At 54.8% G+C, this 27,534-nt stretch overlaps 2 protein-coding genes and 1 long non-coding RNA gene across 3 annotated transcripts; 2 read left to right on the forward strand and 1 right to left on the reverse strand.

Annotated features, from left to right (window-relative positions):
• Positions 1–19,630, forward strand: TECTA (tectorin alpha). Its single transcript, XM_052697209.1, has 22 exons — positions 1–130; positions 1,085–1,372; positions 2,805–2,942; positions 3,409–3,574; positions 5,348–5,760; positions 6,105–6,675; positions 7,249–7,841; positions 8,858–9,431; positions 10,672–11,282; positions 11,409–11,970; positions 12,843–13,042; positions 14,194–14,577; positions 15,911–16,197; positions 16,275–16,555; positions 16,638–16,748; positions 16,842–17,044; positions 17,355–17,518; positions 17,629–17,877; positions 18,156–18,318; positions 18,607–18,694; positions 18,919–19,035; positions 19,517–19,630. The coding sequence occupies exons 1-22, from the start codon at positions 5–7 to the stop codon at positions 19,609–19,611; spliced, it is 6,384 nt and encodes a 2,127-aa protein (XP_052553169.1). The 5' UTR covers positions 1–4; the 3' UTR covers positions 19,612–19,630.
• Positions 18,887–26,551, reverse strand: LOC128087553 (uncharacterized). The gene is made up of 2 exons (XR_008209898.1): positions 26,377–26,551; positions 18,887–20,149 (listed from the first exon to the last, which is right to left on the reverse strand). It is a non-coding gene; the product is annotated as an uncharacterized LOC128087553 (long non-coding RNA).
• Positions 20,638–25,802, forward strand: SC5D (sterol-C5-desaturase). The gene is made up of 5 exons (XM_052697208.1): positions 20,638–20,749; positions 21,528–21,744; positions 23,179–23,311; positions 23,792–23,892; positions 24,203–25,802. The coding sequence occupies exons 2-5, from the start codon at positions 21,535–21,537 to the stop codon at positions 24,623–24,625; spliced, it is 867 nt and encodes a 288-aa protein (XP_052553168.1). The 5' UTR covers positions 20,638–20,749; positions 21,528–21,534; the 3' UTR covers positions 24,626–25,802.
• Positions 26,552–27,534: the final 983 nt, after the last annotated feature.

Consider the following 27,534-nt stretch of genomic DNA (forward strand, 5'->3'; position numbering starts at 1 on the left):
CGCCATGGCAAGTCTGTACCCATTTTGGCCAAACGACACAAAAACGCCCAAAGTGGATGATGGGAGCTCTCCTGAGATCAAGCTCTCTGTTCCGTTCATCTTCTTTGGAGCCCCATACAGGACAGTTTATGTAAGTGGAGAACAGACTTTCCTTTTATTCTTTTCTTTGTCATTTGGCTGCACGTTAAACGCGCTCTTGCTGTCGTCAAGAGTGGGAAGATTTATTAGCACCCACCTGACAAGTTCTTAGATTTCATGAACTGATAGGTTTTATGATTAAGAAAGTCAAAGGTATAGTTAATGGGCTAATGTTCATGGGGAAGGAATATAAAAGGCAATAAATTTTTTTTGTAGGTGATTAAATGGTATAACGAAGCTCAGGGCTTGACACAAGGAACATTATTCCTGTTCCATGACAAGAAACGAGAACATGCAGAGACCCATAGGAAAAAATAAAGGGTGGTTTGGAGCTGTGTGGAGCTGCCTAAGTCAAGGGTGGGATGCTGCCGTGCTCAAATGGCAGAGCAGTGACAACTGGCACTGGGAGGGCTCCTGGAGTGGGCTGTCAGGGGTGAGCACTTCTCTGTGTGTCCCTAAATGCATCATGGGGTCATGGAATGGTTTGGGTTGGAAGGGACCCTAAAGACTGCCTAACTCCAAGGCCTGCTAAAGCGCCATAAGTCTCACTAAATAAGGTTGCCCAAAGCCCCATCCATCCTGGCTGCTGGTTGGGGCACACACTGCACATGCTGTGGCATAATAATCCATTGCCCTGCAGCTACCCAGCCGTAAAGCCAGCTCTCAAAGGCTGGGTGCACACAGGGACCAGAGGCGGATCCCAGCTGAGCTGGGTGCCAGCCTGCATGGCATTCTGATGTGTCCTCCACTGGTCTGTAGGAGCCTGGTTGTGCAGACTTCCCAAGGTTTTGTTCTGCCTGGGGTTTTACGAGTCCATCTGGCCAGGAGCTCTCATGAGCTGCCATCGTTACAAACCATCCCCTACCACAAAACTCTCACTCCATGTTTTGTGATGGGCCAGCAGCTTGCTTAGGGCTCTCTCCAGTGACCCCATCTCCTCGGGCAGGTGAACAACAACGGCGTCATCTCCTTCAACTCGTTGGTCAGCCAGTTCACACCTGAAGCTTTCCCACTGGCTGATGGCCGGGCCTTCGTTGCGCCCTTCTGGGCCGACGTGCACAATGGCATCCGTGGGGAGATCTACTACCGCGAGAGCACCGACCCCGAGCTGCTGGGCAGAGCCTCCAAGGACATCCGCAAGTACTTCAAGGACATGGCATCCTTCTCTGCCAGCTGGGTCTTCGTCGTCACCTGGGAGGAGGTGACTTTCTACGGGGGGAGCAGCACGACGCCGGTAAGAGCAACAGCTGTGGTATGCATGGTGCTGGCTGTGAGGATGGCCATGAATGTAGGGATGGCCATGGGCTTGACCCTGGGGATGGCCATGGCCATGGGGATGGCAGTGCAGTCTTTTTCCCAGCTTGAATGCCATTTAAATTGCTGTAAGCTGTGACAGCTGCCACTGTGAGGTCTGCGCCATCCTACAGGAGATTGGGGTGCAGGCAGTGTGTGAGGACTCCCTGCCGTCGTTTGGGGAAATGGACTTTTTGTATTTGTTTGCACGCTGCAAGTGCCAGAAGTTGGCTGCTTCTGTCTCGAGAAGTTGGCTTCAATAAGCCGTTCAGCTCTTTTCCATTTGTTAGAGAGGCTCGAGATGTAATGCATATTTTTGTGCCAGTCCTGGCAGCTCTTGCAGGAAAAAAACACACACACACACATATATTTCCAGACAGCCAGCAATATAGAGGTTCGTGTATTGCCTGAAGAATCACATTTGCAACACAATGCAATTTATTTTGGTACAGAGCAGCATTCCTGCTCGATAGTGGCCAAGGCTCTGGGTTGGCATGCAGAGCAGCGCAATGCAACTTAAGCAGGAAATTCATCGCAATGCAGAAAAGCTGCAGAAAACAATTTGGGGAATGCAGCCTCGGGGGCACGGTTGTTACTCCAGTCTCTTGGTGGCCACGGAGCAAAAGCATGTGGCTTCTGATGGCATATTTGTATGGCATGGATGCCCAGTGTGTTTTTGGCCACAAGTGCCAAACTGGGAAGTTTGTGTTGGTTGAGATAAACAGTTGTGTTTGAAGGGATCCCGTGGGAGACTGTTGCATGGAGAAAGCATGCAGAGTACAGGCACCTTCTGTCTGTATAAGTGTAGATGTAAGGAGCAGGGATTTATGCTGCTTTCCCAGCCAGCAAAGTGTGTCCTTCTTGCACGGGGCCTGATTTTGTCTGAGTGTTTGGGGCTGGAAATGCAGAGTCATTTCAAGTGAAAGGAAGGACAGATTGAGCAGGTAGTGATGGGAAGTGGCAGCCAAGCCAAACACATAACGTACATGGCTGCCTCGGCTGCAACGCACCGTTAATCGCATTGTGGAATATGAATGCTGAAGGGAGCTGGGTAAGATAACATGTCGAGAAATAGAGCTAAGAGAGGGTAATGGGAGAGAACGGGTCATAGCAGCCGGCTGCTGGTCTCACACAAGCTTATTCTCTTGCTGCCATCTATTGGCACAGAATTGGATGGGGAGCAGCGCTGTGATTTCCCCAGACTGAAGCACGGGAGGGGATGGAGTGGTTGGGGTCACTGTGTGTTGGGTCTCATTTGGCTCCTACTGCACAGCACCATGGTGCTCCTGCTGTCCCCCAGGGCGCGGGTGGCACAAGGGTGGGCAGCGGGAGAAAAGCAGCCTCACGCTGTGCATCTGTTGGTGCTTTCCCAGGTGAACACATTTCAAGCTGTTCTCATCACCGACGGGGTGTCATCCTTTGCCATATTTAATTACCAAGAGATCAGCTGGACCACGGGGACGGCCAGCGGAGGGGACCCCCTGACTGGGCTCGGTGGGGTGATGGCCCAGGTGAGGCTTTTGCTCCCTCTCCAGCTCTCGGATGGCTGCCCACAGCTTTCCTAATGTACCTGTGCTTCCTTGTGTCTCCTGTCCGTTCAGCATCCCTGGCACTGTAGATGGGCATCGCAGAATTTGGAGCTAGCAGCCATGCCACAGCTACCCCATTTGCCAAAAATGTGCTGCTGAGATGTGTCTTAAAGGCTACAGGCATTGAACTGTCCCTTCTGGGCTTTAGCCATGCCCAGGAGCACATATTTGCATTTATATGTGCATAAATATGTAAGCAGAGATCTGTTCTGCTTGTTGTGCCTGTGGAGTTTTCACTTGCATCCAAACTACCTGAAAACAGATTCCTGAAAAGCCCCATTAACACAGCATGCCTGGAAATCATTGCAGGGTGCAGGGAGGTACAGAACTGCCGAGCTGCTTTCCTGCAGCAGGATACCTGACAGAATCTGCTCTCTATCCATATTAGGCTGGCTTCAACGGCGGAAATATCAGCAACTTCTTCAGCATCCCAGGCTCCAGAACCCCAGACATAGTCAATATAGAGCAAACAACCAACGTGAACATCCCGGGGCGCTGGGCTTTCAAAATAGATGGCAGAGAAATAGATCCAGCCAATGGCTGCAGCCTGAGAGGTAAGGGAGGAGTGGTGATGCCTTACATGTTGTGGGATGTAGAAAAGCAAGAGGTCCTGCAGTCTGAGTGCCCCGGGCTGCACAAGTGTGGTTTTGCCAAGGCAGACAAGGTCTGAGTGGGCAGCTCAGAGAAAACAGGGGGGCTGACAGAGCACTGGGAGCACTGTGCCATTTCAAACCACCAGCGAACAAAGCTGTCATCGGTGCTGGCTTTGTAGCATCCCTGCAGATTTATCAGCAATGCATTGTTAAAAGCTTTCATTTCTGCTGTCCAGGCCTGTGATGTTAAAGGCTGGTCAGTTTGCAGTAGTCAAATACCACTCAGGCCATCATCTTGACTAATTTCTGCAGTGCTGATAGGGACAATGGGAAGCACCTGGGGACAGTCTTGTCCTCTTGCCCCTGGGATGGGAAAAGCTGTCAGAATGATCCCATGTTTGTGGATCTTGTGGGTCTTTTCCAACCTTGGTGATTCTATGATTCCATGATTCATGTCCTCTCTTTCTGTGGGAAGAATCATAGGTTTCTGAGCAGGATAAATTCCATGACCCTGCACCAATTACAGTGTCTGCATGTGCGTCAGTTCTGCTGTGGAGATATAGAGGGATGAAATGCACAGAGAAACAGAACAAGGACTGTGGTGTGGAGAGATAAAGGCATTGCTATTGGGCAAATAAAATTTATCAGGAACATGTACTGTGCTCTGGGAGTCTGCACAACAAGCAGGTTGTCACCTGCTGCTAAATGCTGTCACACCATGCTGGGACATTTGGCTTCTTCACAGGCAACATTTAGAATCGTACCAAAGGAGACCTGCACACCCCAAAGGCTCTTTCAGCCCAAGAGAAGCTTAGATTCCCACCACCCTAACAGCTTCCAGCTGCCACCAGAAGAAGAAAGGCCGGGTTTTGCAATGGGGCCAAAGCCAGCCTCTGCTTCCAGCCTCGAGGGCAGTGTGCACATCCCACCAGAAGGTCTGTGTGTCCCAGCATCTGCTTGCTTGCTCTCACAAGAGGCGATGAACCATGAGATGCTGGAGATGATGAGGCTCGCCATGCATAACAGAGCTCATTTGGCAAAACTCCATGCACCAAGACAGCTGATGCAGGAGCTGCTGAGCCTAAGAAGAGCTGTTGTTTGTTGCAAGAAGTTGGGAAATGGGTTTTTGTCTTTTGGTTTTTTTTGGAGGCATGGAAGAGCACAAAAAGTTTAGGAGAGGTAAAGCAGGCAGCTCACACATCCTCCTGAAAGAGAGGTGTGAAAGTCAACCATATGGAGGAGAGGGAATCTCTCAAGACGTCTGCCACCCTTTGCCTGTCTTCTGCTGCTGCTCACGTCTCTCACCAGGGAAACCTGCCTCCCTTACAGAGCCTCTGTGTGACAGCGGGCTGAGCATCCCCTCCTTGGTTCCCATCATCACCTATGCATGGATAGGAAGTTACTCATCAGCAGATCTTTGATTCCCTAGTTATTGTGAGCTCTTTTGGATTGGAAATGAATTGTCTCTTAACCTCTGATGACAGAGGCACTCCTTGATGGGCAAAGCCACTTGAAGGGAGTTATTATAGGAAAAAGGGCAAAGCTAGCAAGCACAGTGGCACACAAGCACAGTGCTGGTGTTGAAGTGCTCTCCCCAGAGCAGCTGCAGAGCCCCCAGCTCTCTCTGCAGGTCACAGAAGCAAACCCAAGACTTGTGTGACTGAGTGACATTGTGCCTCTAGCTGTGGATGGAGTTCCAATGTAAGTGTTTTATTTCTTTTCCATGCTTTTTAGGACAGTTTCTCCATCAAGGCGAGATCTTCTGGGAGAACTCAAACTGCAGCACCAAGTGCCGCTGCCTGGATTTCAACAATGAGATCTTCTGCCAGGAGATGGCTTGCGGCCCATTCGAAGCATGCGAGCCGAAGATCAAGTTCTTCCAGTGCGTGCCTGTGGAGAGCAGCACCTGCGTGGTGTTCGGAGATCCGCACTACCACACCTTCGATGGCTTCCTCTTTCACTTCCAGGGTTCCTGCTCCTACCTCCTCGCCAGGCAGTGCTGGCCAGGCTCCCAGCTGCCCTACTTCAACGTGGAGGCCAAGAATGAGAACCGAGGCGGCTCCTCCGTCTCCTGGCTGAGGGACATTTTTGTGGAGGTCTACTCGCATAAGATTGTCCTCCCGAAGGGCAGCTTTGGGAAAGCCAAGGTAAGAGCTACACTGAACAGCTGGAACTTGCCAGGTCTGGTCCTGATGGCGAGATCCTGACAGTAGTCTTGTGTATTCCTTGGGAAGGGTGGAAGGCATGACAGCAAAGCCATGGGTCAACCGAGGCCTGAGGTCTGGCCAGCCTTCTCCTGGAATCATAGAATCATTAGGGTTGGAAAGACAACTGAGACCATCTTAGTCCAACCATCAACCCATCCTGTGACCACTTTAGATCATGTCACCCATCTATAAACATAAGGCCCTGCAGTGGGGTCCTATACCCCTCACATGAAGCCTTCAGCTTTTTTCCACGGTGGCTCAGTCCTCTGCTCATGTTCCCACAGGTGGATGACTTGGTGGTGTCCTTACCCATCTCCCTGGAGTTGGGCGCAATCAAAGTCTACCAAAGCGGCTTGTCCACAGCCCTGGAGACTGATTTTGGCCTGCTGGTGACTTACGATGGCCAACACTATGCCTCCATCTCCGTTCCTGGCACGTACATCAATGGCACGTGCGGTCTGTGCGGGAATTACAACAAAGACCCCGAGGACGATGCGCTGCGCTCAGATGGCAGGTTGGCCTCCTCCGTGCCAGAACTGGGCGAGAGCTGGCGAGTGCCTCACCCCGAGAGGAAGTGCTCACCTGGCTGCGTGGAGAACTGCAGCGTCTGCGACGTCTCCACCGAATCCCTCTATTTCTCCTCTGAATATTGCGGCTTCCTCAACAAGAGCGGCGGGCCGCTGTGGGAGTGCGGCTCCGTCGTGGACCCCACTGCCTTCGTACACAGCTGTGTCTATGATCTGTGCAGCGCCCGGGAGAACGGCTCCGGGCTGTGCCAAGCCATTCAGGCGTACGCTGCGGTGTGCCAAGGCCTGGGCATCCCGGTGGGAGAATGGCGTGCCCAGATGGGATGCGGTAAGTGTGGGTGTGCTGGTGCTGGGGGCAAGCTGTGGAGTCTGCCTGAGGTCCTGGCGTGGGAGAGAGCCGGGATGGGGGACCATGTAAATGGGAGAAACAAAAGAGATGAGGGAAATGAAAGGAATGATGTTGCCTGAGGTAGAGGGGTTCTGGCGAAAGCCACTTGGTCCTTCTTGTCTGCAGTGTGAGAGTTTCATGATAGCCAATGGGTGGCAAGAGTCAGGCAAGAGGGGGGAACTCAGGGATGCCGTGTGAGCAGTGGGCTGCTGTGCTAACAGCCTGCACCCGAGCTGGGGCTGGCTAGCAGTATGCTGGTCAGTGCACCCTCCTTGCTTTGGGTAGCAAATAGTTGCAGGAGGCTCAGTGGTGCAGGAGCTGCTTCAGAGGAGTTTTTGCTTGCATTAAGAATGGCCAACAAGGCGTGGGTGAGAAATGGAAGATCCAAGTCTACCTTAAAGTGGGAATGCTGGGTCATTTTACAACGGTGTGGCTTATTAGGTTGAGGTCCCTAGCTCAGAACCACATGGTAACACGGTCATCCTGTTGTTTGTGTCCCTTCGGCACCTGCAGAGGCAGCCGTGCAGTGCCCAGAGCACAGCCACTACTCAGTGTGTGCCAGTGGCTGCCCTGCCACCTGCTCAGACCTGACAGCCCCACTGCGCTGCACTGCACCCTGCACCGAGGGCTGTGAGTGCGACGATGGCCACGTGCTGAGCGCCGACCGCTGCGTCCCTGTGCAGAAGTGTGGCTGTGACGTGGACGGACGGTACTACGCCATCGGAGAGGTGTTCTGGGCAACAGCAAACTGCACAGCAGAGTGCCAGTGCGAGGACGGCGGGGAGGCCAAGTGCTTCAACACCAGCTGCCCAGAAGGAGAGGTCTGCACCATTGAGGATGGCTACCGGGGTTGCTACCCGAAGCGGGAGGGCCTGTGTTCAGTGGGACAGAACCAGGTGCTGCGGACGTTTGACGGTGTCACCTTCCCCTACCCTCTGGAGCACTCTTACACGCTGCTCAAAACCTGCCTGGAGAAGCCTGACTTCATCGAGGTGGACATCAGCCAGAAGAAGCCGGGATACGCTCCCAATGGGCTGCGTGTCGTGCGGATCCAGGTGGTTGGCCAGGAGGTGAAGGTCGGAGGAGCCAGCCTGTCGGAGGTCAAGGTAAGGCCGTCACCAAGGTGGGAGGCATAGGCTTGTGCCATGCCACGGTGTCCCCGTGGAGAAGAGCTTATAGGTGTACGGCTCCGGACTGTTCCTTGAGATCAGAGCCATCACAAGAGTCAAAGTCTACTCATCTCTCACATCCAAGGCAAGAGGTAGAAGGACTGGGATTGCATCCACCCATGGTCCCCATCCCATAGACTTCACAGCAGCTGCCAGCACTGGTGAGAAGACCACAGGTGCTCACCAAGATCCTGTTCTCACAACCCAGCTCATGCAACCCCTCCACACCAAAGAGCTAGGGGAAAGCAGAAGATATCTTGAAAACACTTGTATTTTGATTGAAATACAAGTGGCTATAGTCAGCAAAATAGCTGTGGAAAAGAAGTAGTACCCCAACATTGAAGGTCTCCATGCTTTCTGAATCCTAGCCATACCCATTTTTACTCTGTTTTGCAGCTGAGGTTTTGCTCTTTGTCCTGTCAAGCCAAGACAGCCACAGTGGAGCAGGCAGAATGCTGTGCTGTCACAAACTGTTAACTGGAACCCCTGCTAAAATTCCCAGCTATTTCCTATTTGCCAAGCATTTATTAGCAGTGAGCAGTGGTGCAGGATGCAGGAAGGGTGCAGTCAGGTGAGGCAGCCCTAAGTTCCAGGCTTCATTGGGAGCAGATGGAGCAGTTGCCATCAAGGTAGAGGAGAAGGCAATACCATAGTGTCTGTATGATAGGATTTAATGTAGGGTTGCATCTGTCCATGGCCATTCTGCCTTGTAGCACTGCTATTCCTATTTGCTTGCCAAGCCAAATCAGGAGGCTTTCTGAATGCTGCTGTTTTCTCCTCTAGCTTACTTGAATTTGCTCTTCGAATGAAATGCAAGGAAGTTACTGCATCCTGCCATGTGAAGGAGATTCCCAGCCTTCAAGGGTGGAGGCCAGGTTTAGCCTTCCTGTCGTGGTGCAGAGGGAACCACCTTGCAAGAGTCACGTTGCCCTTACTAATGCCTTCCCTTGCAGGTGAATGGCTATGATGTGGACCTGCCGTATTTCCACCCTTCTGGCCACCTGGAGATCTACCGCACTGACAACGGCACCGTGACGGAGTCAGAGGGGCTCCTGAGCATTGGCTATTACGATTCAGGCCTCCTGGAGATCCGCCTCTCCACCGCCTACTTCAACTGCACCGGGGGTCTGTGTGGCTTCTTCAATGGCAATGCCAGTGATGAGTTTTGCACGCCCAAGGGCAAGTGCACGGACAACCTGGAGCTCTTCCTGGAGAGCTGGACGACGTTCGATGAGATCTGCAACGGGGAGTGCGGGGACCTCCTCAAGGCGTGCAACAATGACTCGGAGCTGCTCAAGACTTACCGGAGCCGCTCCAACTGCGGCATCATCAATGACCCCACCAACAGCTCCTTCCTGGAGTGCCACAGCGTGGTCAACGTCTCAGCCTACTACAGAACGTGCCTCTTCCGCCTGTGCCAGAGCGGAGGCAACCAGTCGGAGCTGTGCGATGCAGTGGCACGTTATGCCAGTGCCTGCAAGAACGCCGAGGTGGACGTCGGCCAGTGGAGGAGCCACAGCTTTTGCCGTGAGTCTGCAAAAGCTTTTGAGTATCTGGGGCGCTAAGGAGGAGATGTAGCCCCCTCTGCTTTGGCATGGGTCTTTTTCTTGGAGCTGATGGGTGTTCAGAGGTCGGTCCCCATTTTTTATGGGACCTTGCCCTGTGCCTTGTCGCTGGTGTGTACCTCGTAATGAAACAAAACTGAAAAGCATTTAAAAGAGGCACCCCCCAACCTTATTGGTTGCTGGGAGCAAAACAGCACCACAGAATGTACAGCATTTATAGAAGTCTGAAATCACAGGAGTGGGTGGGCAGACTTGCATAAACTGGAGCTGTTTTCTTGCTCTGTTGGCTACCACAGAGGTTGGTGTCATCAAAAGAGCTACATCCAACGGAGGCATCCTCAGCAATGGAGACTGAGGCATACAAAGCATCTCCTCAGTAGCACACCAAAGGGAGAGAGGCTGCATTCTGCTCCCATACCAAAAGTCTCTCAGCTGTTTCACTTGCAAGGCAGGATTTGCAAAGCTTGTGCCATACCACGGTCAGGAGCTCACTCGTATCAGGAAGGGCAAGCCAGCAGGTGACCAGTGCATAGTGAGACCACAGCATGACCCAAAGATGAGGATACTCCATCTCACCTATCACTGGTAGTTTCTAAGTGGCACCTTTGCCCACAGAGACAGATTTCCCCATTAAGCAGTTTTGTGATGGTGTTTCAGGAGACACAAGGAGGTTTACGATGCCGTGCAGGAGCGTTCCAGGGCTGCAGATGGTGGCTGACAGTACAGTAAGCCATCATCAGAGGATAATTTGAATATAGCATGTTTTAACTGTGGCTGTAAACTTACCGTTGATGGGAAAACATTCATAATTCAGCAGCGAATGTGAAAAATCTCCAGCATGGCTACACAGAGTAGGCAGCCCACGTCTCTGCTGTGCGAGGTGTAGAGAGGCATCCCTTTGGGAGTGGGGCGTCCTTTTTAAGTGGGGTGTCCATCTGGAAGAGGGAAGCAGGATGTCCTTTTTGGGTTGGCAGGAGGTGGCATCACTCGGCATGTGAGGGGGGAGGTGGCAGAGAGGAGTAGGAGTAACTGAGGGAGTGGGAATACCCAGTGGAAGGCAGGCTGCTAGGACTAGTTCTCCATTTATATTGAGTGGGTCGGAATTCACCCCATGTCCACCTTCTGTCTGTACCCCACCTCGGTGCTCCTTGCACCATGGCTGCGGGAGCTGCTAACTCACATACTTCATTTGATGCCCCCAGCCCTGGCGTGCCCAGAGAACAGCCATTTTGAGGAGTGCATGAGCTGCGTGGAGACCTGTGAGACTCTAGCCACGGGCCCTGTCTGCATGGACACCTGCACAGAGGGCTGCCAGTGCGACGAGGGCTTTGCCCTGCGTGGTTCCCGCTGCGTGCCCCGCGGTGAGTGCGGCTGCAACTTTGAGGGCCGCCAGCTGGCCACCAACCAGACCTTTTGGATGGACATCTCCTGCCACTTCCTCTGCTACTGCAATGGCTCAGACAACAGTGTGTACTGCGAGAACATCTCCTGCAAGGACGATGAGTACTGCCTAGAAGAGAATGGCCTCTACTACTGCCACGTCCGCACTGATGCCTCTTGCATCGTCTCTGGCTATGGGCACTACCTGACGTTTGATGGCTTCTCGTTCGACTTCCAGAGCAGCTGTGCCTTGGTGCTGTGCACCACCATCTCACGGCCGCGTGCAGAGCGGTCAGACACCTTCCCCACGTTCACTGTCACTGCCAAGAACGAGGATCGTGACACCTCCCTGGCGCTGTGGGTGAAGCAAGTGGAGGTGGAGGTCTTCAACTACAACATTGTCATCCACCGTGCCTACAAGTACACAGTGATGGTGAGTGGGGCCGTGAGGGTCGGGCGGTGCTGAGGGGTGATGGCTTCCCACCCCAGCTGTGGCTCCTGGAGCAACAGGTGGTTTCCCTAAGCACAAAATCTTGCTGTCTCATTTCCTTCCCCACAGATCAACAACGAAAGGCTCTACCTACCGCTGAAGCTGGGCCAGGGCAAAGTGAACATCTTCGCCTTTGGTTTCCACATTGTGGTGGAGACCGACTTTGGGCTGAAGGTGGTATACGACTGGAAGACCTTCCTCTCCGTCACCATCCCGCGCAGCTTCCAGAACCTGACCTACGGCCTCTGCGGCCGCTACAACGGCAACCCTGACGATGACCTGGTGGCTGCGGGTGGCATGCCTGCCTTTGGCATCACTGACTTCGTGCAGAGCTGGGCCAAGCGGGACACCTTCTGTCGGGTGGGCTGTGGCGACCGCTGCCCAGCCTGTGGCAAAGTAGAAGGCTTCTGGAAACCCCAGCAGCTCTGCAGCCTCATTCCCAGCCAAAGCGGTGTCTTCGCCAAGTGCCACAGCAAAATCAACCCCAGCTATTTTTACAAGAACTGCCTCTTTGACACGTGCGTTGACGGGGGAGCCATGCAGACAGCCTGTGGCTGGCTGCAAAACTATGCCAGCACGTGCCAGACGCAGGGCATCGCCATCATTGGCTGGAGGAACTTCACCTCGTGCTGTAAGTGCTGCCCTGCCAGCAGGCTCTTATTTAGCCCTTAGCTCTGAGTCCTCAGTTTGATCACCAATATAGAAAGGTGGTCAATTGGAAGCCCCTGGACAATGGAAGTGTCAACGTCATGGCAGTGGCACCATGTCAGAGTTGACCAGGGGCACGCCAGGGCCACAGTGGTACAGGCACATGCAGGTGAATTTGTTCCCCAGGAGTTTTAGTTGTGAGTTTTGCAGCCAGCAGTGTTTTCTCTAATGAGGTTGCTTGCTATTGTCAATGAGATTACACTGCAGCGTTCAATTAGGCTCCTGAGGGTGGGAATCATGAGTCTCCCTGGCAGCCGCTCTATCTGGCAAATCAGCTGGGAAGTAATTGCTATCAGTAACAAGACCAAAAATTAAATTTATGTCGTTCTTCCTCCTAACAAACCATCTCACAGCTCTGGAGGAATTGTTACAGCAGCACAGGGGCAGCATGGCTGCGTGCCTACATCCCATGTCCCTGCCCCACATGGTTCCTGGTGAGCTGGTGGCACCTTTGGGTGTGCAGTGGCCAAGGCGAGCTGTCAGTGGCACATACACTGAAATGTGTCCCCATGCTATCTGGGAGTCCATAGGACCACCAGGAGCACCCCTGTCACCCAGCATGTGGGTCAGCAGAAGTGACCAGTAGCAGGGCAGCAGACAGCAACAAGGGTTTGTGCACTGTATGCATCAAGACACAGTCTTTGTGTGCCAGCAGTAGGACTCAATAATCCCAGTGTGACCTTCCCAGCACACAATAATCTGTGATGATTCCCCGTGAGATTATGGCTGGAAGGAGCAGGTAGGAGAAGTCCTTAATCTGCAGGACCTCCCTCGTGTTCTCCCCTCTCGTTGCAGCTGTCAGCTGTCCCCCCAACAGCCACTATGAGAGCTGTGTGTCCCTGTGCCAGCCCCGCTGCGCTGCCATCCGCCTGAAGAGCGACTGCGGCCACTATTGCGTGGAGGGCTGCCAGTGCGACCCTGGCTACGTGCTGAATGGCAAGAGCTGCATCCTGCCCCAAAACTGCGGCTGCTACTCTGATGGCAAATACTATGAGGTATGCTGGGAGCATTCTTCCCTCAGTGCCTTTACTGTAACCCTTTGTGATGATCCTTGATTGGGATGTGCGATCCAGGGATGTGTTGTAGGGTGTCACGCTGTGCCTGGTCACCATGGTATGTGGTGAAGGGTCTAAGGATCAAAGCAGGGCTTGCATGGGAAACACTGACCTCCCCATGCAGGGTTCTGTGTGACTCAAGATGAGCAAAAAACAAGGGCAGGATATGACAGGGTGCCAGCAGGCCCAGGGGGACAGAGGAGAGCAAAGTCATTTCTGGCACATCATACATCCTTCATCGTGTGGTTGTTGGATGAGGATGCTTTGGGAGAGGGTGCTGGGATGCTGGGACAGGGGATTGGCGAGCAGGGATGTTCAGCACTTGCAGCCATGTTGTTGTGCATGCAGTGAGCATAGTGCTGCTTATGAAATCTACTTATCTGTGACCATGTGATGTTCGTTGGGATTCTGATCTATCAGTGTGATGCATTTATCACCACCACACCACAGTACAGCAGTTGTAATGCATCATGGGATCCCAAAGGACAGAGGCAGCGCAGAGGCAGGATTACTGTTATGGTGCAGGATACTGTTATAGTGCTGTTTTGAGGAAGGAGTGGCTTGAAGACAGCTAGGTGCCATTGCCATCCTCCACATTTCCTTTGTCAGACATTCATGTTCCTGTTGTCTGTTGGGTTGGAAGCAGGTAGGTATGACGTCTGCACCGGTCTCAGGAAGAAAATACATTCTTGGTATTATTTTGATGAAGAGCTTTACACAACCAGTGGGTTGCATGATGCACATTTACAGCAAGATTCCCTTCTGGTCCTCAGTGCATTGAGATTAGTGCAGCCCTTCCCTGTAGCTGCAGTCACTTGCTTCGTTTTGTGCTGAGATGCTTGGGCACATCCACTTTGCTCGCCCACTTTGGACTCGTGCTCACTGTACGGCTCACTCTAGAGGCTTATCTGTTGCTGGCAAGTTTGGTTCTGTTCCGGGGAGTTGCTCGGTGTGTACTGAGCTCTCTGCTCAGTCATCATCACCCGATTTCCCTTTTTACATGGAGAAAGTGAGTAAATCCATGCAGAATGTCCACAGCGGGCCTCGCGGAGGTTCCCACCCCCTTGACCCGCCGCCCCTTGCTCTTGCAGCCCAAGCAGCTCTTCTGGAACGGGGACTGCACACGGCGGTGCCGCTGCTTCCGGCGCAACCTGATCCAGTGCGACCCGCGGCACTGCAAGTCGGACGAGGAGTGCGCCTCGCGCAACGGCGTGCGCGGCTGCTTCAGCACACGCAGCTCCTTCTGCCTGGCGGCGGGAGGCGGCGTCTTCCGCACCTTCGACGGCGCCTTCCTCCGCTTCCCCGCCAACTGCGCCTTCGTGCTGTCCACCATCTGCCAGAAGCTGCCCGACTTCTCCTTCCAGCTCATCATCAATTTCGACAAGTGGTCCTCGCCCAACCTCACCGTCATCTCCCCTGTGTACTTCTACATCAACGAGGAGCAGATCCTCATCAGTGACAGGAGTACGGTCAAGGTGAGGTCTTGCTGAGGTCGGGGCACAAATGTGCGCAAGAACTTCTTTACAGTGAGGGTGACAGAGCACTGGAACAGGCTGCCCAGGGAGGTGGTGGAGTCTCCTTCTCTGGAGATGTTCCAGACCTGCCTGGATGCCTACCTGTGCGACCTGCTATAGGGAACCTGCTTTGGCAGGGGGGTTGGACTCGATGATCTCTGGAGGTCCCTTCCAACCCCTACGATTCTGTGATTCTGTGATTCTGTGATTCCTCCTGTGACACTGCTGGTCATAGCGGTAGAAGCAGCTTCATGTGAGACCAGCAGCCGCTCTCTGTTGTGCTGGGCTGGGACATTGGCCAGGTTGAGAGGAATGTTGGGAGGCAAGGTGGTCTGATGGAGCGGGGTGAGCCAGTGCCCATCACTGTGCCCGTATCTCATGCAACCCCTGGGTGAGAGGGGGACGCAGATCCAAGGGAATAATCATGCCAGTGTAATATAATCCTGCAGAAACCATCATGTAATCTGCCATAGTAATTAAGAAAATTTGGAGAACACTGGCACCTAAATAGAAGGGGACTGCTCTTAGCATCAATATCTAATGGACTCTGTCTTTTTACATGGCTGGAACACTAGTTACGGTAGTACATCATCAGAAGTTGTAGGGAAGGCTTAGTTCTTATATAGAAATGTTCAATGGTTTTAAACTGAAAGAGTGTCGATTTAGACTAGATATTGGAAAGAAATTGTTTACTGTAAGGGTGTGAAACACTGGAACAGATTGCCCAGTGAGGCTGTGAATGCCCCCTCAAAGTCAGACTGGATGGGGTTGTGAGCAGCCTGGTCTAGAGGGAGGTGTCCCTGCCTATAGCAGGGGATTAGAACTGGATGATCTTAAAGGTCCCTTCCAACACAAATCATTCTGTGATTCTATGATCTACTGGATCTTGCTGTGCATTCATCACCTCTGTATCTATTTAAAGTTATCCTTGCTTGATTTTATCACAGAATCTGCAGGTGGAAACAGAGGAGGATGTGGAATATGCATAGGGGCATTCTGATTTTGGGGTGGAGAGACATCACATGTGGCCTGTCTTAGCAGGAGAGGACTTGTGAGCTAGAGCCTATGCATGTTTGTATGGGCTGGTTTGCACTGTGGCCTTATGCTGGCATGTAAGGGAGGCAAGGACTTCAGAGTGATTCGCTGGAATTAAGAAAGGCAGCTGTTAAAGCAGAGTTCTCGTGTTTGCATGCTTGGGGTGCTGGAAAACATCAGTGGAGACTGCAGGGAGGCGTTGCTCCTGCCCAGTGGAGGATGAAGGGATGTCATCCTTGCGTCCTCCCAACTGTGCCAGGTGAATGGCAGCCTCGTGAGCATCCCCTTCGTCACGGGACTCTCCACCAAGATCTACAGCCAGGAGGGCTTCCTGGTGATCGACTCCGGCCCCGACATCCAGATCCGCTACAACGGCTTCAACGTCATCAAGATCACCATCGGAGACCGGCTGCAGAACAAGGTGTGCGGGCTGTGCGGCAACTTCAACGGCGACCCGGCGGACGACTACGCGACGCTGCGGGGCAAGCCGGTGGTCAGCAGCGTGGTGCTGGCACAGAGCTGGAAAACCAACGGCATGCAGAAGAGGTGAGGTGGATGTGGTGGGGGGCACGGGGCTGGGAAGTTGGGGACCCTCCCCCCCACGACGTGTCTGGTGCCCGCAGCTGCAACGAGCTGCAGTACTCCCAGTACGCCGCGTCCTGCGACAACGTCCAGATCCAGAAGCTGCAGAGCGACAACTACTGCCTGAAGCTGACAGACATGAAGGGCTTCTTCCAGCCCTGCTACGGCCTGCTGGACCCTCTGCCCTTCTACGAGTCCTGCTTCTTGGATGGCTGCTACAACCGCAAGCAGGTGCAGCTGTGCGGCTCACTGGCTGCCTATGGTGAAGCGTGCCGTACTTTCGGCATCCTGGGCACCGAGTGGATTGAGAAGGAGAATTGCTGTAAGCAAGATGGGCTCCTGTGGATGCTCAGAGTGCACTGGGCCCGGAGCACAAGGGTAAAGGTGCGTCTCGCGCTGTTTAGCAGGAGTGGTGGAGGACCCCTGTGCTGGCGCCGACTGCCCCAACCGGACCTGCGAGCTGGATGATGGTGGGGAGCTGTGTGGCTGCATTGAGCCCCCACCCTACGGCAACAGTGAGCCCGGGGCTGGGAGGGATGTCTGGGATGGGGACCTGGGCCTGGGGTGTCTTTTCAGTTGGTTCCATGAGCCTTCTCCTTTTCTCCTAGCCACCCATGATATCATTGATGCAGAGGTGACGTGCAAAGCTGCACAAATGGAGGTGTCCATCTCCAAGTGCAAGCTGTTCCAGCTGGGCTTCGAGCGCGAGGGCGTACGGGTCAATGACCGCCACTGTCCTGGCATAGAGGGGGAGGACTTCATCTCCTTCCAGATCAACAACACCAAGGGCAATTGCGGCAACTTGGTGCAGGTGGGACAGGGTGATGGGCTAATGGGCCCAGGGGTGGATGCTGCAGGCACTGGGTATTGTCTCACCTGGGAGCAATGGGGCAGGAAGTGCAGCAAGGGCACAGTGTGTTATAGGGTGGTTTGTCAAGGGTGAAAGGATCCAAGAGGTGGCCAGCACGTGGGACGCATCTTGCCTTGAGCCTTGGTCATATTGGGGTAGGAGAAATGGTATTTTCAGAGCTACACCACATGTTTTGGGTCTGAGGCATCTGCCACAAGTGGGAGATCAGAGACGGTCACTTTAGAGGGATGCCACGTTCTGCCTTCTGCAGTCCAACAGCACTCACATCGTATACAAGAACACGGTGTGGATTGAAAGTGCGAACAACACAGGCAACATCATCACCCGGGACCGGACCATCAATGTGGAGTTTTCCTGTGCCTATGAGCTGGACATCAAGATCTCTCTGGACTCAGTCGTGCGGCCAATGCTCAGGTCAGAGCAGGGCAAGCAGTGCACGTGTGTGCATGGACAGCAAGGTTACAATATGCAAACAACAGCCAGTGCGAGGTCCAAGACTCATTTTTTTTTCTTCTTTTTATTAGTGTGATCAACCTGACAGTGCCAACGCAGGAAGGAAGCTTCACAACCAAGATGGCCCTGTACAAGAACTCCTCCTACAAGCACCCGTACCGGCAGGGGGAAGTGGTGCTGACCACGCGGGACGTGCTCTACGTGGGGGTCTTTGTGGTGGGGGCTGACTCCAACCACCTGATCCTGATGCTGAACAAGTGCTATGCGACACCCTCACGGGACAGCAATGACAAACTGCGCTACTTCATCATTGAGGGAGGGTGAGTGACCGCAGGCACCTTGGTTTGGTTATCTATGGAAAGCATAGCTCCAAAGGAGCTACTACAAAGACACCTAGGTCTATCCTAGCCAAAACTGGCATGTGTCATAGGGGTGCAGAAACATGGGTCCTATGATGCTCATATAGGTACAGTGACATCTAGGAGAATAGCTGAAAGATTTGCCCAAGGGGGTCTCATAGGGACAGAAGCAAGAAGTATTGCTTAAAGGAGGGTCCCGGTCACAGAAGCACCATGGCCAGCTTTTCTCCTGCTCGCAGGTGCCAAAACTTGAAGGACAACACCATTGGCATAGAGGAGAACGGGGTGTCCCTGACCTGTCGCTTCCATGTCACTGTCTTCAAGTTCATCGGGGACTACGATGAAGTCCACCTGCACTGTGCTGTTTCACTGTGTGACTCGGAGAAGTACTCCTGCAAAATAGTAAGGGAGGCTAAGGCTGAGGGTTGCTGGGGTTGGGAGTTTTCTGAGGCGGAGGTGGAACATGTTGTGCATGGCTTGTATTCAAGAGGCAGCCAGAGAGGCAGCCTTGAGGAAGAGATAGGGAGGATTGAACCTCCCTCTGGCTGCAGGGAGGAGAGCTCTGCTGTGGGAAGATCCTGGCTGTGTCGGGGGGGGGGAAGGGGGTCTCTTGGGGGTCCGGGTTGGAGGTGTGTAGAGAGGGCTTGGTCAGTGGCCAAGAGTAATAAATGTGCTGACATCTCCATGCAGAACTGCCCCCAGCACCGGCGTTCAGCCAGCGCCTTCACTCATGAGGCCCATGAGCAGATCCTGTCAGTGGGGCCCATTCGGAGGAAACGTAAGTGTGTGGCATCCTGAGGACAGGCATGACGGGTCTTCCACCTTATGTGATGATCCCCTTGGTGCAAGGAAAGATGGCCAGGACATGGGAGTGAGCACCTGGAAGGTGATGGGGGAGTTCCAGTAGGACTTCCCATCACTGGAGGGAGTAGGCATCCTGGGTGGGCAACTGAGGGCTGCTCAGGATCCAGCAGCATCTCTCACTATCTGTCATGCACAAAGGATCAGACTGGTGTGAGGACAACGGTGGCTGTGAGCAGATCTGCACGAGTCAAGCCGATGGACCCCTGTGCAGCTGTGTGACAGGGACACTGCAAGGGGACGGCAAGAGCTGCAGGGGTAAGCACCAGGGCTTGGCCCTGTCATCGTGTGGGGTGGGCAGGGACATCTGTGCAACAGAGAGGCTGCTGGCATCCAGAGAAGGAGGGAAGGCAGCCTTTTTTTGGATCCGGACAGATATGAGGCTTGGATAATGCACGCCTTGGGTTAGCTGGAGTGGGATGGAGGCATTTGGCTGTGCGGACATGGAGTGCTGCAAATCTGGTGCTGCTTTACCATGAAGGGCTCGTCAGGCAGTCAGTCTACAGGGAGCACGTGGGGCTTTGCTTGGGGCGGTGTGGGTTTGGCAGCACGCATCAGTATCTGCAGAGGAGCTGGGCTATATGGAGGAGCAAGGCAGACTGGGCAGTGGCTTGTTGATGGGCTTCCCAGCTGAGAGGTGATCAGCTCATTGGGGTCTGTGGAAGGGGGTGCCTGCAGGTCCCACCTAACTTGCAAGTGTCTGTTGCATCGATACACGTAACCTTTTTTCATTTTGCAGTCTCCAGCTCTTCAGCAGACAGCCGAGCCCAAGCAAGTCTTCTGGTGGTGGCACAGCTGTGGCTGTGGGCGGCTCTGCAGGACCCAACCTCATAGGGGTGGCTCTGCTGCCCAGCCATGTACTGTTCTCGTGTCAGCCTGAGTTTCTGTAGGGTAGCAGCCAGCACCCCCAGCGACAAACCCACTGCCGAGCCGGCCCCACAGATATAGGAGAGATTGGAATCGACCTGGAGTGAGGAGGGATGATCACTGGAAGCACAGAATGCACCTTGACCGTAACAGAGATCAGGAAACTCACAGGGCTTGCAGCTTTTCCCCAGGTTCTGTCCTGTAGCATTTTGCCCAGGTGGGCAGCACCTCTGTTAGCAGAGGGGGATGGGCTGAGCCTCATCCACATGTAGCATCTGTACCCTCAGAGGGGCTTCTGCCCCTCCTGGGACAAGGACAATCTCTCAGAACAGTCGGCATCATCAGAGCGCTGGGATGCAGCCAGAGGTAGGTGGCACAGCGCAGGGTGCGGAACGGAGGAGCGCGCTCGGCTCGGAGGACGTTGGCACAGCATGGGAACTCATCATCCTTCAGATCTCCATCCAAGGGAGCGGTGGGGGTGTGGGGCAGAGGGCTGAGCGTGTGTCTGGGGGTGGCGGAGAGGCATGGGAAGTGCTTTTGGGAGAGAGAAGCGTGCTTAAGAAGAAGAGAGAAGGGGTGAGGGAAGGGTGGGAGCACCGCACAACAGGGGTGGTGCCGGGGGTCGGGGCGAGGGTCGGCGCTGGGGGTCGTTTCTGTGGGTGACTGGTCTGGTGTTGGTAAATTGTGACACGGCTGCGTGGGAATAAAAAGCGTTGTACTCCTTCGTAAAGCAGCGTCGTCCTGCGTGGTGGAACAGAGCGGGGAGAGAGGCCGGGAGGCACCGATGTTAAGCAGGGGGTTCGGGCAGGCGGGCTTGTGTGGGAGCAGAAGCTGTGGGTATCACAGCAGAAAGGCTCCGCGCGGATTCGGGAGGCGAGCGAACCCCCCGCCCGCCCCATGGCACCACCCGGTACCGCCGCCCCGACTCCGCGCGGATCCCCGCCCATTCGCCGAGCCCGGGCTTCGAACCCGCGGTCTCCTCTGTCGCCCCACCCCCGCGTGACGGCACGGCGGCGGTGGCGCGAGGTGGGCGGGGCCGTGACGTCACGTGGCGCTAGAGGGCGGCGCCGCCCCGCCCACCGCCGCGCTCGGGCCCCGCCGGCAGGTAGGGGATGCGGGGGGACCGCGGGGGGATCGCGGGGTGGGAGCCGGGAACGGGGGGGAGGCAGCCCATCGTAGGGCTCCGGTACGGCGATCTGCCTCGGGGGAGCCCACGGGGGTTCGTCAGCCCCGCAGCACCCGAGGAGCGCGCCGTTACCGCGCCCAGGGCACCGGGACCGGCTTCACCGCCTCCGTGTCCTGCAGCACGGCTCAGAGCCGTGCAAGATCCCGGCCGCAGCACTTTGGGGTTCCACGCCAACCTAACACGCTGCTGAGGTCCGCAGAGCCCAGTGTCCAGCACAGTGCTCTGGGAGGAGGATGGGCCCCAAGGCAGCACCCCTCTGCCTCCCCGACTCGCTCACCACGGCAGCCTCCTGTCCATCCCTGCTCCATCAACACATGGGCATCAACAGCACAGCCCCGCTCCTCTGCATCCTTGCTCCCATCCCGCTAACTGCATCCCCTGACCCAGCACAGCCTTCCTGGGCCCCATCCCTTGTGCCGTGGGCTGGCAATCCTGCCGTCCTCCTCCTCTCCCCTTCCATGAGGACCGCACAGCCTCCCACCCCTTCCCAATGATCCCAGAGCCCCCCCCATCCTCTCCTCACACAAAACAGCCCCACTCACTCCTCCCAACTGCCCCACTTTTCCATCTCTTAGCCCAGCCCCACCTGACAGCTCACAAACACCCCACACCCCTATAAAAGCACAACTGCCTGCATAACCTCCACTCAGAACACCCAGCAAGGCCTCCTCTCCATCTGTCTGTCTGTCTCCCCCAGACCCACCATGGACCTGGTGCTGGAGGTCGCTGACCACCACCTGCTCACACCCTACGTGTACCCCACGGGCTGGCCAGAGGACGAGCCCTTTCGCCAGCTGCTCAGCCTCTTCGTCATCACCAACCTTGGAGCACTCGCCCTCTATCTGCTCTTCGGCACCCTCAGCTACTACTTCATCTTCGACCATGAGCTGAAGAAGCACCCCCAGTTCCTCGAGGTGGGTACCATGGCTGCACGCACCCCGCTCCCTCCCAGCACATCCCAGATGCTGCTGGCATTCCTTTGCCACCCATCTCCTCCAAAAGCTGCCTGACACTCCCTGATGGAACATAACAGGGCAGGACTGACCCCCAGCCAGGGTCTCTCTGCTTTCAGGACCATCTTCTGATCTGTTACCACTCAGATAATGCCCCACTCCTATCACCTGAACACAGGGTGCTGCCTTTCCCCATACAGAAGCACCCTGGCTCTCCCCAAGGACGCTGGCACTTGCCCTAAGCCCCTCTGCAAGCCCAAAGGCCCCATTTCTACCTTGCACCTCCCAGTCCTGACCTTCTCACTCCCATCCCTGCTGCCTCCATACTCTCCCATCCACAACACTGCCACCCCACAGACAATGCCTCTCACACCCTACACTCTGGCACCAACCTCACCTGCCCACCTCACTCCAGACTGGGGGTCCTGTCCTACCCCAGTAGCCCTACACATGCATTGCCCACATCTGGGCCTGCTGTTTCCCAGCCCTGCATTCACACCTCAAGGCCCCAATGCCCCTTAGCTTCCAACACCCAAAGCACATGGCCCTTCCTTCTACCAAAGGCACCAAGTCCAGCTTCTCAGCAACAGCCCCAGAGTGCTGCCAGCACCCACACAGCTGGGCCTGGTGGTGATTGGGCAGCTGATGACAGGTGGGTGCCCATCCCTGGCCTCTAACATGTGGTTGGGAACAGAACAGGATGGGCCTGAACTAAAATACAATAGGCATTGCATAGAATGGGTGTCACACAACACAAAAGGCATCAACTACAGGAATAGAATAGATGAAAACTCGCATAATATAGACCAGAAGTCACAGAGAAAAAAGGTGCCTGATTGCTTGAGGGCTAACCTAGCGATTTCTTCGGGGCAGGATCCAAAGGCCTCGTGACCACTGACATCAGCCACCGTGCCCAGCAGCTCATCCCTGCATCAGGCAACCCACCTTGGCCTGAGCAGCCCAACAGCAAGGCACTGCACACAGCACCACAAACCACCTCCTTGGCTGTCTGCAGCTCAGCCCTCCTCACTGCTGGACTCAGCACACTGCTCACACAAACTCATCAACCTCTCACCCTGCATGACAGCCTCACTTCTGCACTACCAGGTCCAATGCACCCGAGACCCTTCTCTTCCCCCACCAACATCACTTACACTCCAGGCTACCCCGGCACCTACTCTCCACACCCACAGCACAGCTCTCCTCAAAACAACCTCTCTGCACACCCTGCCCCCAGGTATACACCTGAACATCTGCTCCAAATACCAAACAGCATGCCAAATGCCTGCCCTCCCTGCCTGCCCATGGCCTCAATGGCACAACAAGTACTGTGTACTTCACTCTGCTTCCACTCATGCTGTCCCCTAACCTGGCTCCCTCTCTGCCTCCCTACAGAACCAGGTGCAACGGGAAATCATCTACGCACTGCGCTCCCTGCCCTGGATCAGTGTCCCCACCGTTGCCATCTTCTTTGTTGAGGTCCGGGGCTACAGCAAACTATATGACAACATTCAGGACTCCCCCTATGGTGAGCTGCTGCCCAGGCCCTGCTACCCCCCTGCCCTTCATTCTCTGTTGCTCTCTGCCCCCATCTCCACACATTTCTTCTTCATTCTGAACCAAAAACCTGCAGACACCTCCCATACCCCCTCAAACTCCTGCCAGAGCTGGCAGCCCATAATGCTGGCAACATCAATAGAGGCCACCTCCCAGCTCCAAAACATCTCAGCTCTGAGTTATGCCCTTGGCACCCTGTCAGCCCACGCACATGACAGCCAACCCCCTACCTCAGGGTCAAGAGTGCCAACGGGATGCACATCCTTTCCTAGCTGCATGACATTCCATCCCTTGCTGTATAATCCCATAGGACCCAGCTCACTTTTTCCACCATGACCCTGCTCTCTTTCCTCCACCTCTGCACACAGGAAGCCCCAGCTTCCTACTCATTCTCACCCTTTAGAGCTATGGCACATGCAGAAGGAACACTGACATGACTTCCCTCCCCTAGGCTGGCCTGGAGTCTTCCTCAGCATGCTGTCCTTCCTCTTCTTCACTGACATGGGCATCTACTGGATACACCGAGGCCTCCACCACAGGCTGTTCTATAAGGTAGAGAACCTTCTTGGGGGAGCTGGCTGTCAGCAGGGTATTGACACCACCTGAGAAATGGGGATGGGTGCAGGTGGGGGTGGGTCACATTTCCTCATCTGCATCCCCACTGGCAAGTGAGCTCGTAGTCTGTTAAAACCTACAAAGATTCTCTGATCCCAACTTTCCTGTGTCACTCAGCCACACACGACAGCTATCCTCAGTGATGCTGACAGGTAGCTATCCCAAAATAGGTGGGCCTGGAGAGGGGCTCCTATCCCATGGGCCTCAGCCCCTCGCCTCTGGCCCAGCACCTACCCTTTCCCCACAGCGCTTCCACAAACCCCACCACCTCTGGAAGATCGCGACGCCCTTCGCCAGCCATGCCTTCCACCCCGTGGATGGCTTCATGCAGAGCCTGCCCTACCACATCTACCCCTTCCTCTTCCCCCTGCACAAAGTCACCTACCTGGGCCTCTACATCTTCGTCAATGTCTGGACCATCTCCATCCACGACGGCGACTATCGCGTCCCCCAGCTGCTGCGGCACGTCATCAATGGCTCTGCCCACCACACCGACCACCACCTCTACTTTGACTACAACTACGGGCAGTACTTCACCCTCTGGGACAAGATTGGTGGATCCTACAAGAGCCCCACTGCCTTTGAGGGCAAAGGCCCCCACGATTACATGCGCAAGCTGCGGGAGAATGGTTCAGCGTGCCCCAATGGTGACACTGACAAGACAGAATAGGTGTCACCAAATTGGCTGCAACCCCAACAGACTCTGTCTCATCCCATCCCTCCTGAGCCTTTTCGGACAATGTTCCCCCATAAAAGGAGTCCCCATCTCTTCCCATCGCTCAGCAAGTCTCAGCATCTCAAACCCTTCGCTCCCCTGGGCCAAGAGGTGCACATGGGGCTGATGTGCACATGGAAAGGAGGATGCCACACAGTTCCCTCCACTTCTACAGCACACAGCCACCACCCATGGATGCTCATTCACAGCCCATCTTTTCAATCTGAGCCGCTCTGGGACCTTCTCTGCTCGTGGATGGGTCTTGGACCCCTTCCCCCCCTGCATTCCCACCCCTCCTCATGGCACACAGACACCTTAACGCTACGCAAAGCTGCTGCTATTCAGACTTCTTGGAAATACACATGCCATGTTTGTGCCCCACATCAGTTATGTGCTCTCTCCAACCTGTATGATTGTGAGTACTGCCCACTCAGCAGGACACGTGCACTGACAGCAGCTCCAAGAGCTCCATCCCTGCTCCCAGAACAGCACTCTCCATCCTCGCTTCACACTGCAAACCTCGGCTGCAACACAAACTCACCCCATTGCCATCACCACCTGTGAGTCCATACAGGAGCCCTGCACACAAACAGCATTGCAATGTAAGCACAGCAGTAACATGGCACGTCATTGGGTCTCCATCCATCTGCACCCATCTCTCTTCCTCCATGAGCTGCCATGGACGCCTACAGATCAAGTCACATCAAGATGAGAGGCAAACAGCATCTTGCATTGTGTTCTCCAGTGTGACCTGCACATCTGTATTCCCTGAAAAAAACACCGTGACCTGCTATCTTGTGCAGCCAGCACAGGTCTTCCTCGTGGCTCCTCGGCCTCTGGACATTCTGGGTCTTCTTGGCACTGGATGAGAGCTCCTTCACCTCACCTGAAGATGCCACATGAGAACTTAACACACAGGGGCACTTCTGGAGATAAGAGGCAGACATTGAGCCCTTTGAACTCACAGGGAACATTAGGGGAGGGGAAGTGGGAAGGCTTAGAAGCTGGGGATGGGGGGGAGCTGTGGTTTCTGGCTTGTTTCCCCCCTGAAAAGCCAATGTGCTTCCTTTGAACACCTGACTGCCCTGCCTTCAGTCAGGCTAACCTTTAATAAAACTCATTTGCCAACTTTGACGGCATGTGGCATCTTCACTATCAGTCTCCAGACAGTACAGAGACCATCCTGGCACCCCATTTCCACCCACTCCCACCAATCACCCCACAAGTTACCACCCAACAGGTCCCTCTGCCAGCTTTGTACTCTCATGCCCAAGCCACAGAGAACAACAGAGCACAGTGAGCATTGCTCAGGGCTTTTCCGTGCCTAGTCAGCTCTGTTCTGTCACCCCCTCTCCCTAAACCTCCCCATGCTGTAACACAGCCTTCTGCCTTCCCAGCCCAAGGCAGATGATAGAGCGTGCCCCAAGGTGACGCTTTTCACCTCACTCTGCAGCAGCCACCTACGCCTTCACCCTCTCTTCTCCCCTTATTCTTTGCAGAGGTTCCCAGACACACAAGTAGGAGAAATCTCTTTTCACTGCCCCACAGCAATACCAGTGCATTCCATACCATACAGGGTGTAACACTATAATACGTGGAAAGTACAGCAATAATAACGGGGTGGCAAAATCCTTGGCTGCAGCAAATGAGGACAAACCTAAATGCAGCAACTAAAGATGCAGAAACAAAGGAGAAAGCTTGTTTACCTTCAGGAAGCCTCAGGTAGGCAGGGATCTTCAGTGAGACCCCCTTCTCTCACTGCCAACCCTTAAATGAGGGCTGGGAAGGGGTGGATCCTGGCTAGACCCCTTCCATCAGTCAGCACATTGCATGCACCTGAGCTCCCCTGGGTTAGCCCTGCCCTCTCACCAGGTGCTTAATTACTGCTTCAGGCTGTCACTTAGCATTTCCACTGCACAGGGGACTCATACAACACTCTGCTTCCTGAGTGCAGTTACTGCAACAGATGCATGCATCCACTCCTGGGACAGAGGGCCCTCGTGCAGTTCCTCTGTGATGGGCACGCACCTTCTAACCCCCAGGAACTGTATTCCCCCCACATCCATGGCTCACCCCTCATTTCCCTGCATCCTGCCCCTGTTCTCCCCTCCCCTCAGTTACTCAATCCCCACGTGCACATGAACTCTGGATGGGCAGTAGCTTGGCGCTCAGGCAAACACCAAAGGTCGAGGCAAAGGCTGGATTAAATGTGACAACAGCAGCACAGACCTTGGCACATCGGCACAGGGCCCTGTCAGCATCAGAAAACCTCTATCCCTGCCCAGCACCCTTCTGCCAGCCCTCCTGCAGGGCAGCACACAGCATGACCCAGGATGTGCCACATTCCTCTGGCATGCGACCTTCCCCTGCACCCTGCATGCAACAGCCCACCTCCTATAGAACCACCTCTCTCCTACACGTGCCCCCATCTCTCAGCAGAGAGGCTCCAATTTACACTGAAAACAAATCCTTCTCCCGGTTGCCTTGGCCATAGAAAGCTCTGCCGCACCGCGGAGCCCGCGGGCCTCATGCACTTTTAGGAGCGGCCGCCAGGTGGCGCTGCTGAGCGCTATGCCCGCACCGCCGGAGCCCAAAGGCCGGAGCCGTGTCCGTGTGTCCGTGTGTCCGTGTGTCCGTGTGTGTGTCCGTAGGCTGCGACCTTACTGCAGATATGGCTGACCATCGTTCCTTACAGGCTCTCCTGCTCTTGTAGGCAGAGTGATGCTATTGCTACACCCAGCAGTGGGACAGCCGTGCCAACCCTGCACAGGGGATGCAGATGCCCAGCACTGCTGCCTATGGCATGCCAACATGCCAGCACACACATCCTACAGAGCTCCTCACAACCTGAGAAGCGAGTGCTC

This window comes from Tympanuchus pallidicinctus, unplaced genomic scaffold (genome assembly GCF_026119805.1).
Source record: "Tympanuchus pallidicinctus isolate F22 unplaced genomic scaffold, pur_lepc_1.0 scaffold30, whole genome shotgun sequence".
Lineage (NCBI taxonomy): Eukaryota > Metazoa > Chordata > Aves > Galliformes > Phasianidae > Tympanuchus > Tympanuchus pallidicinctus.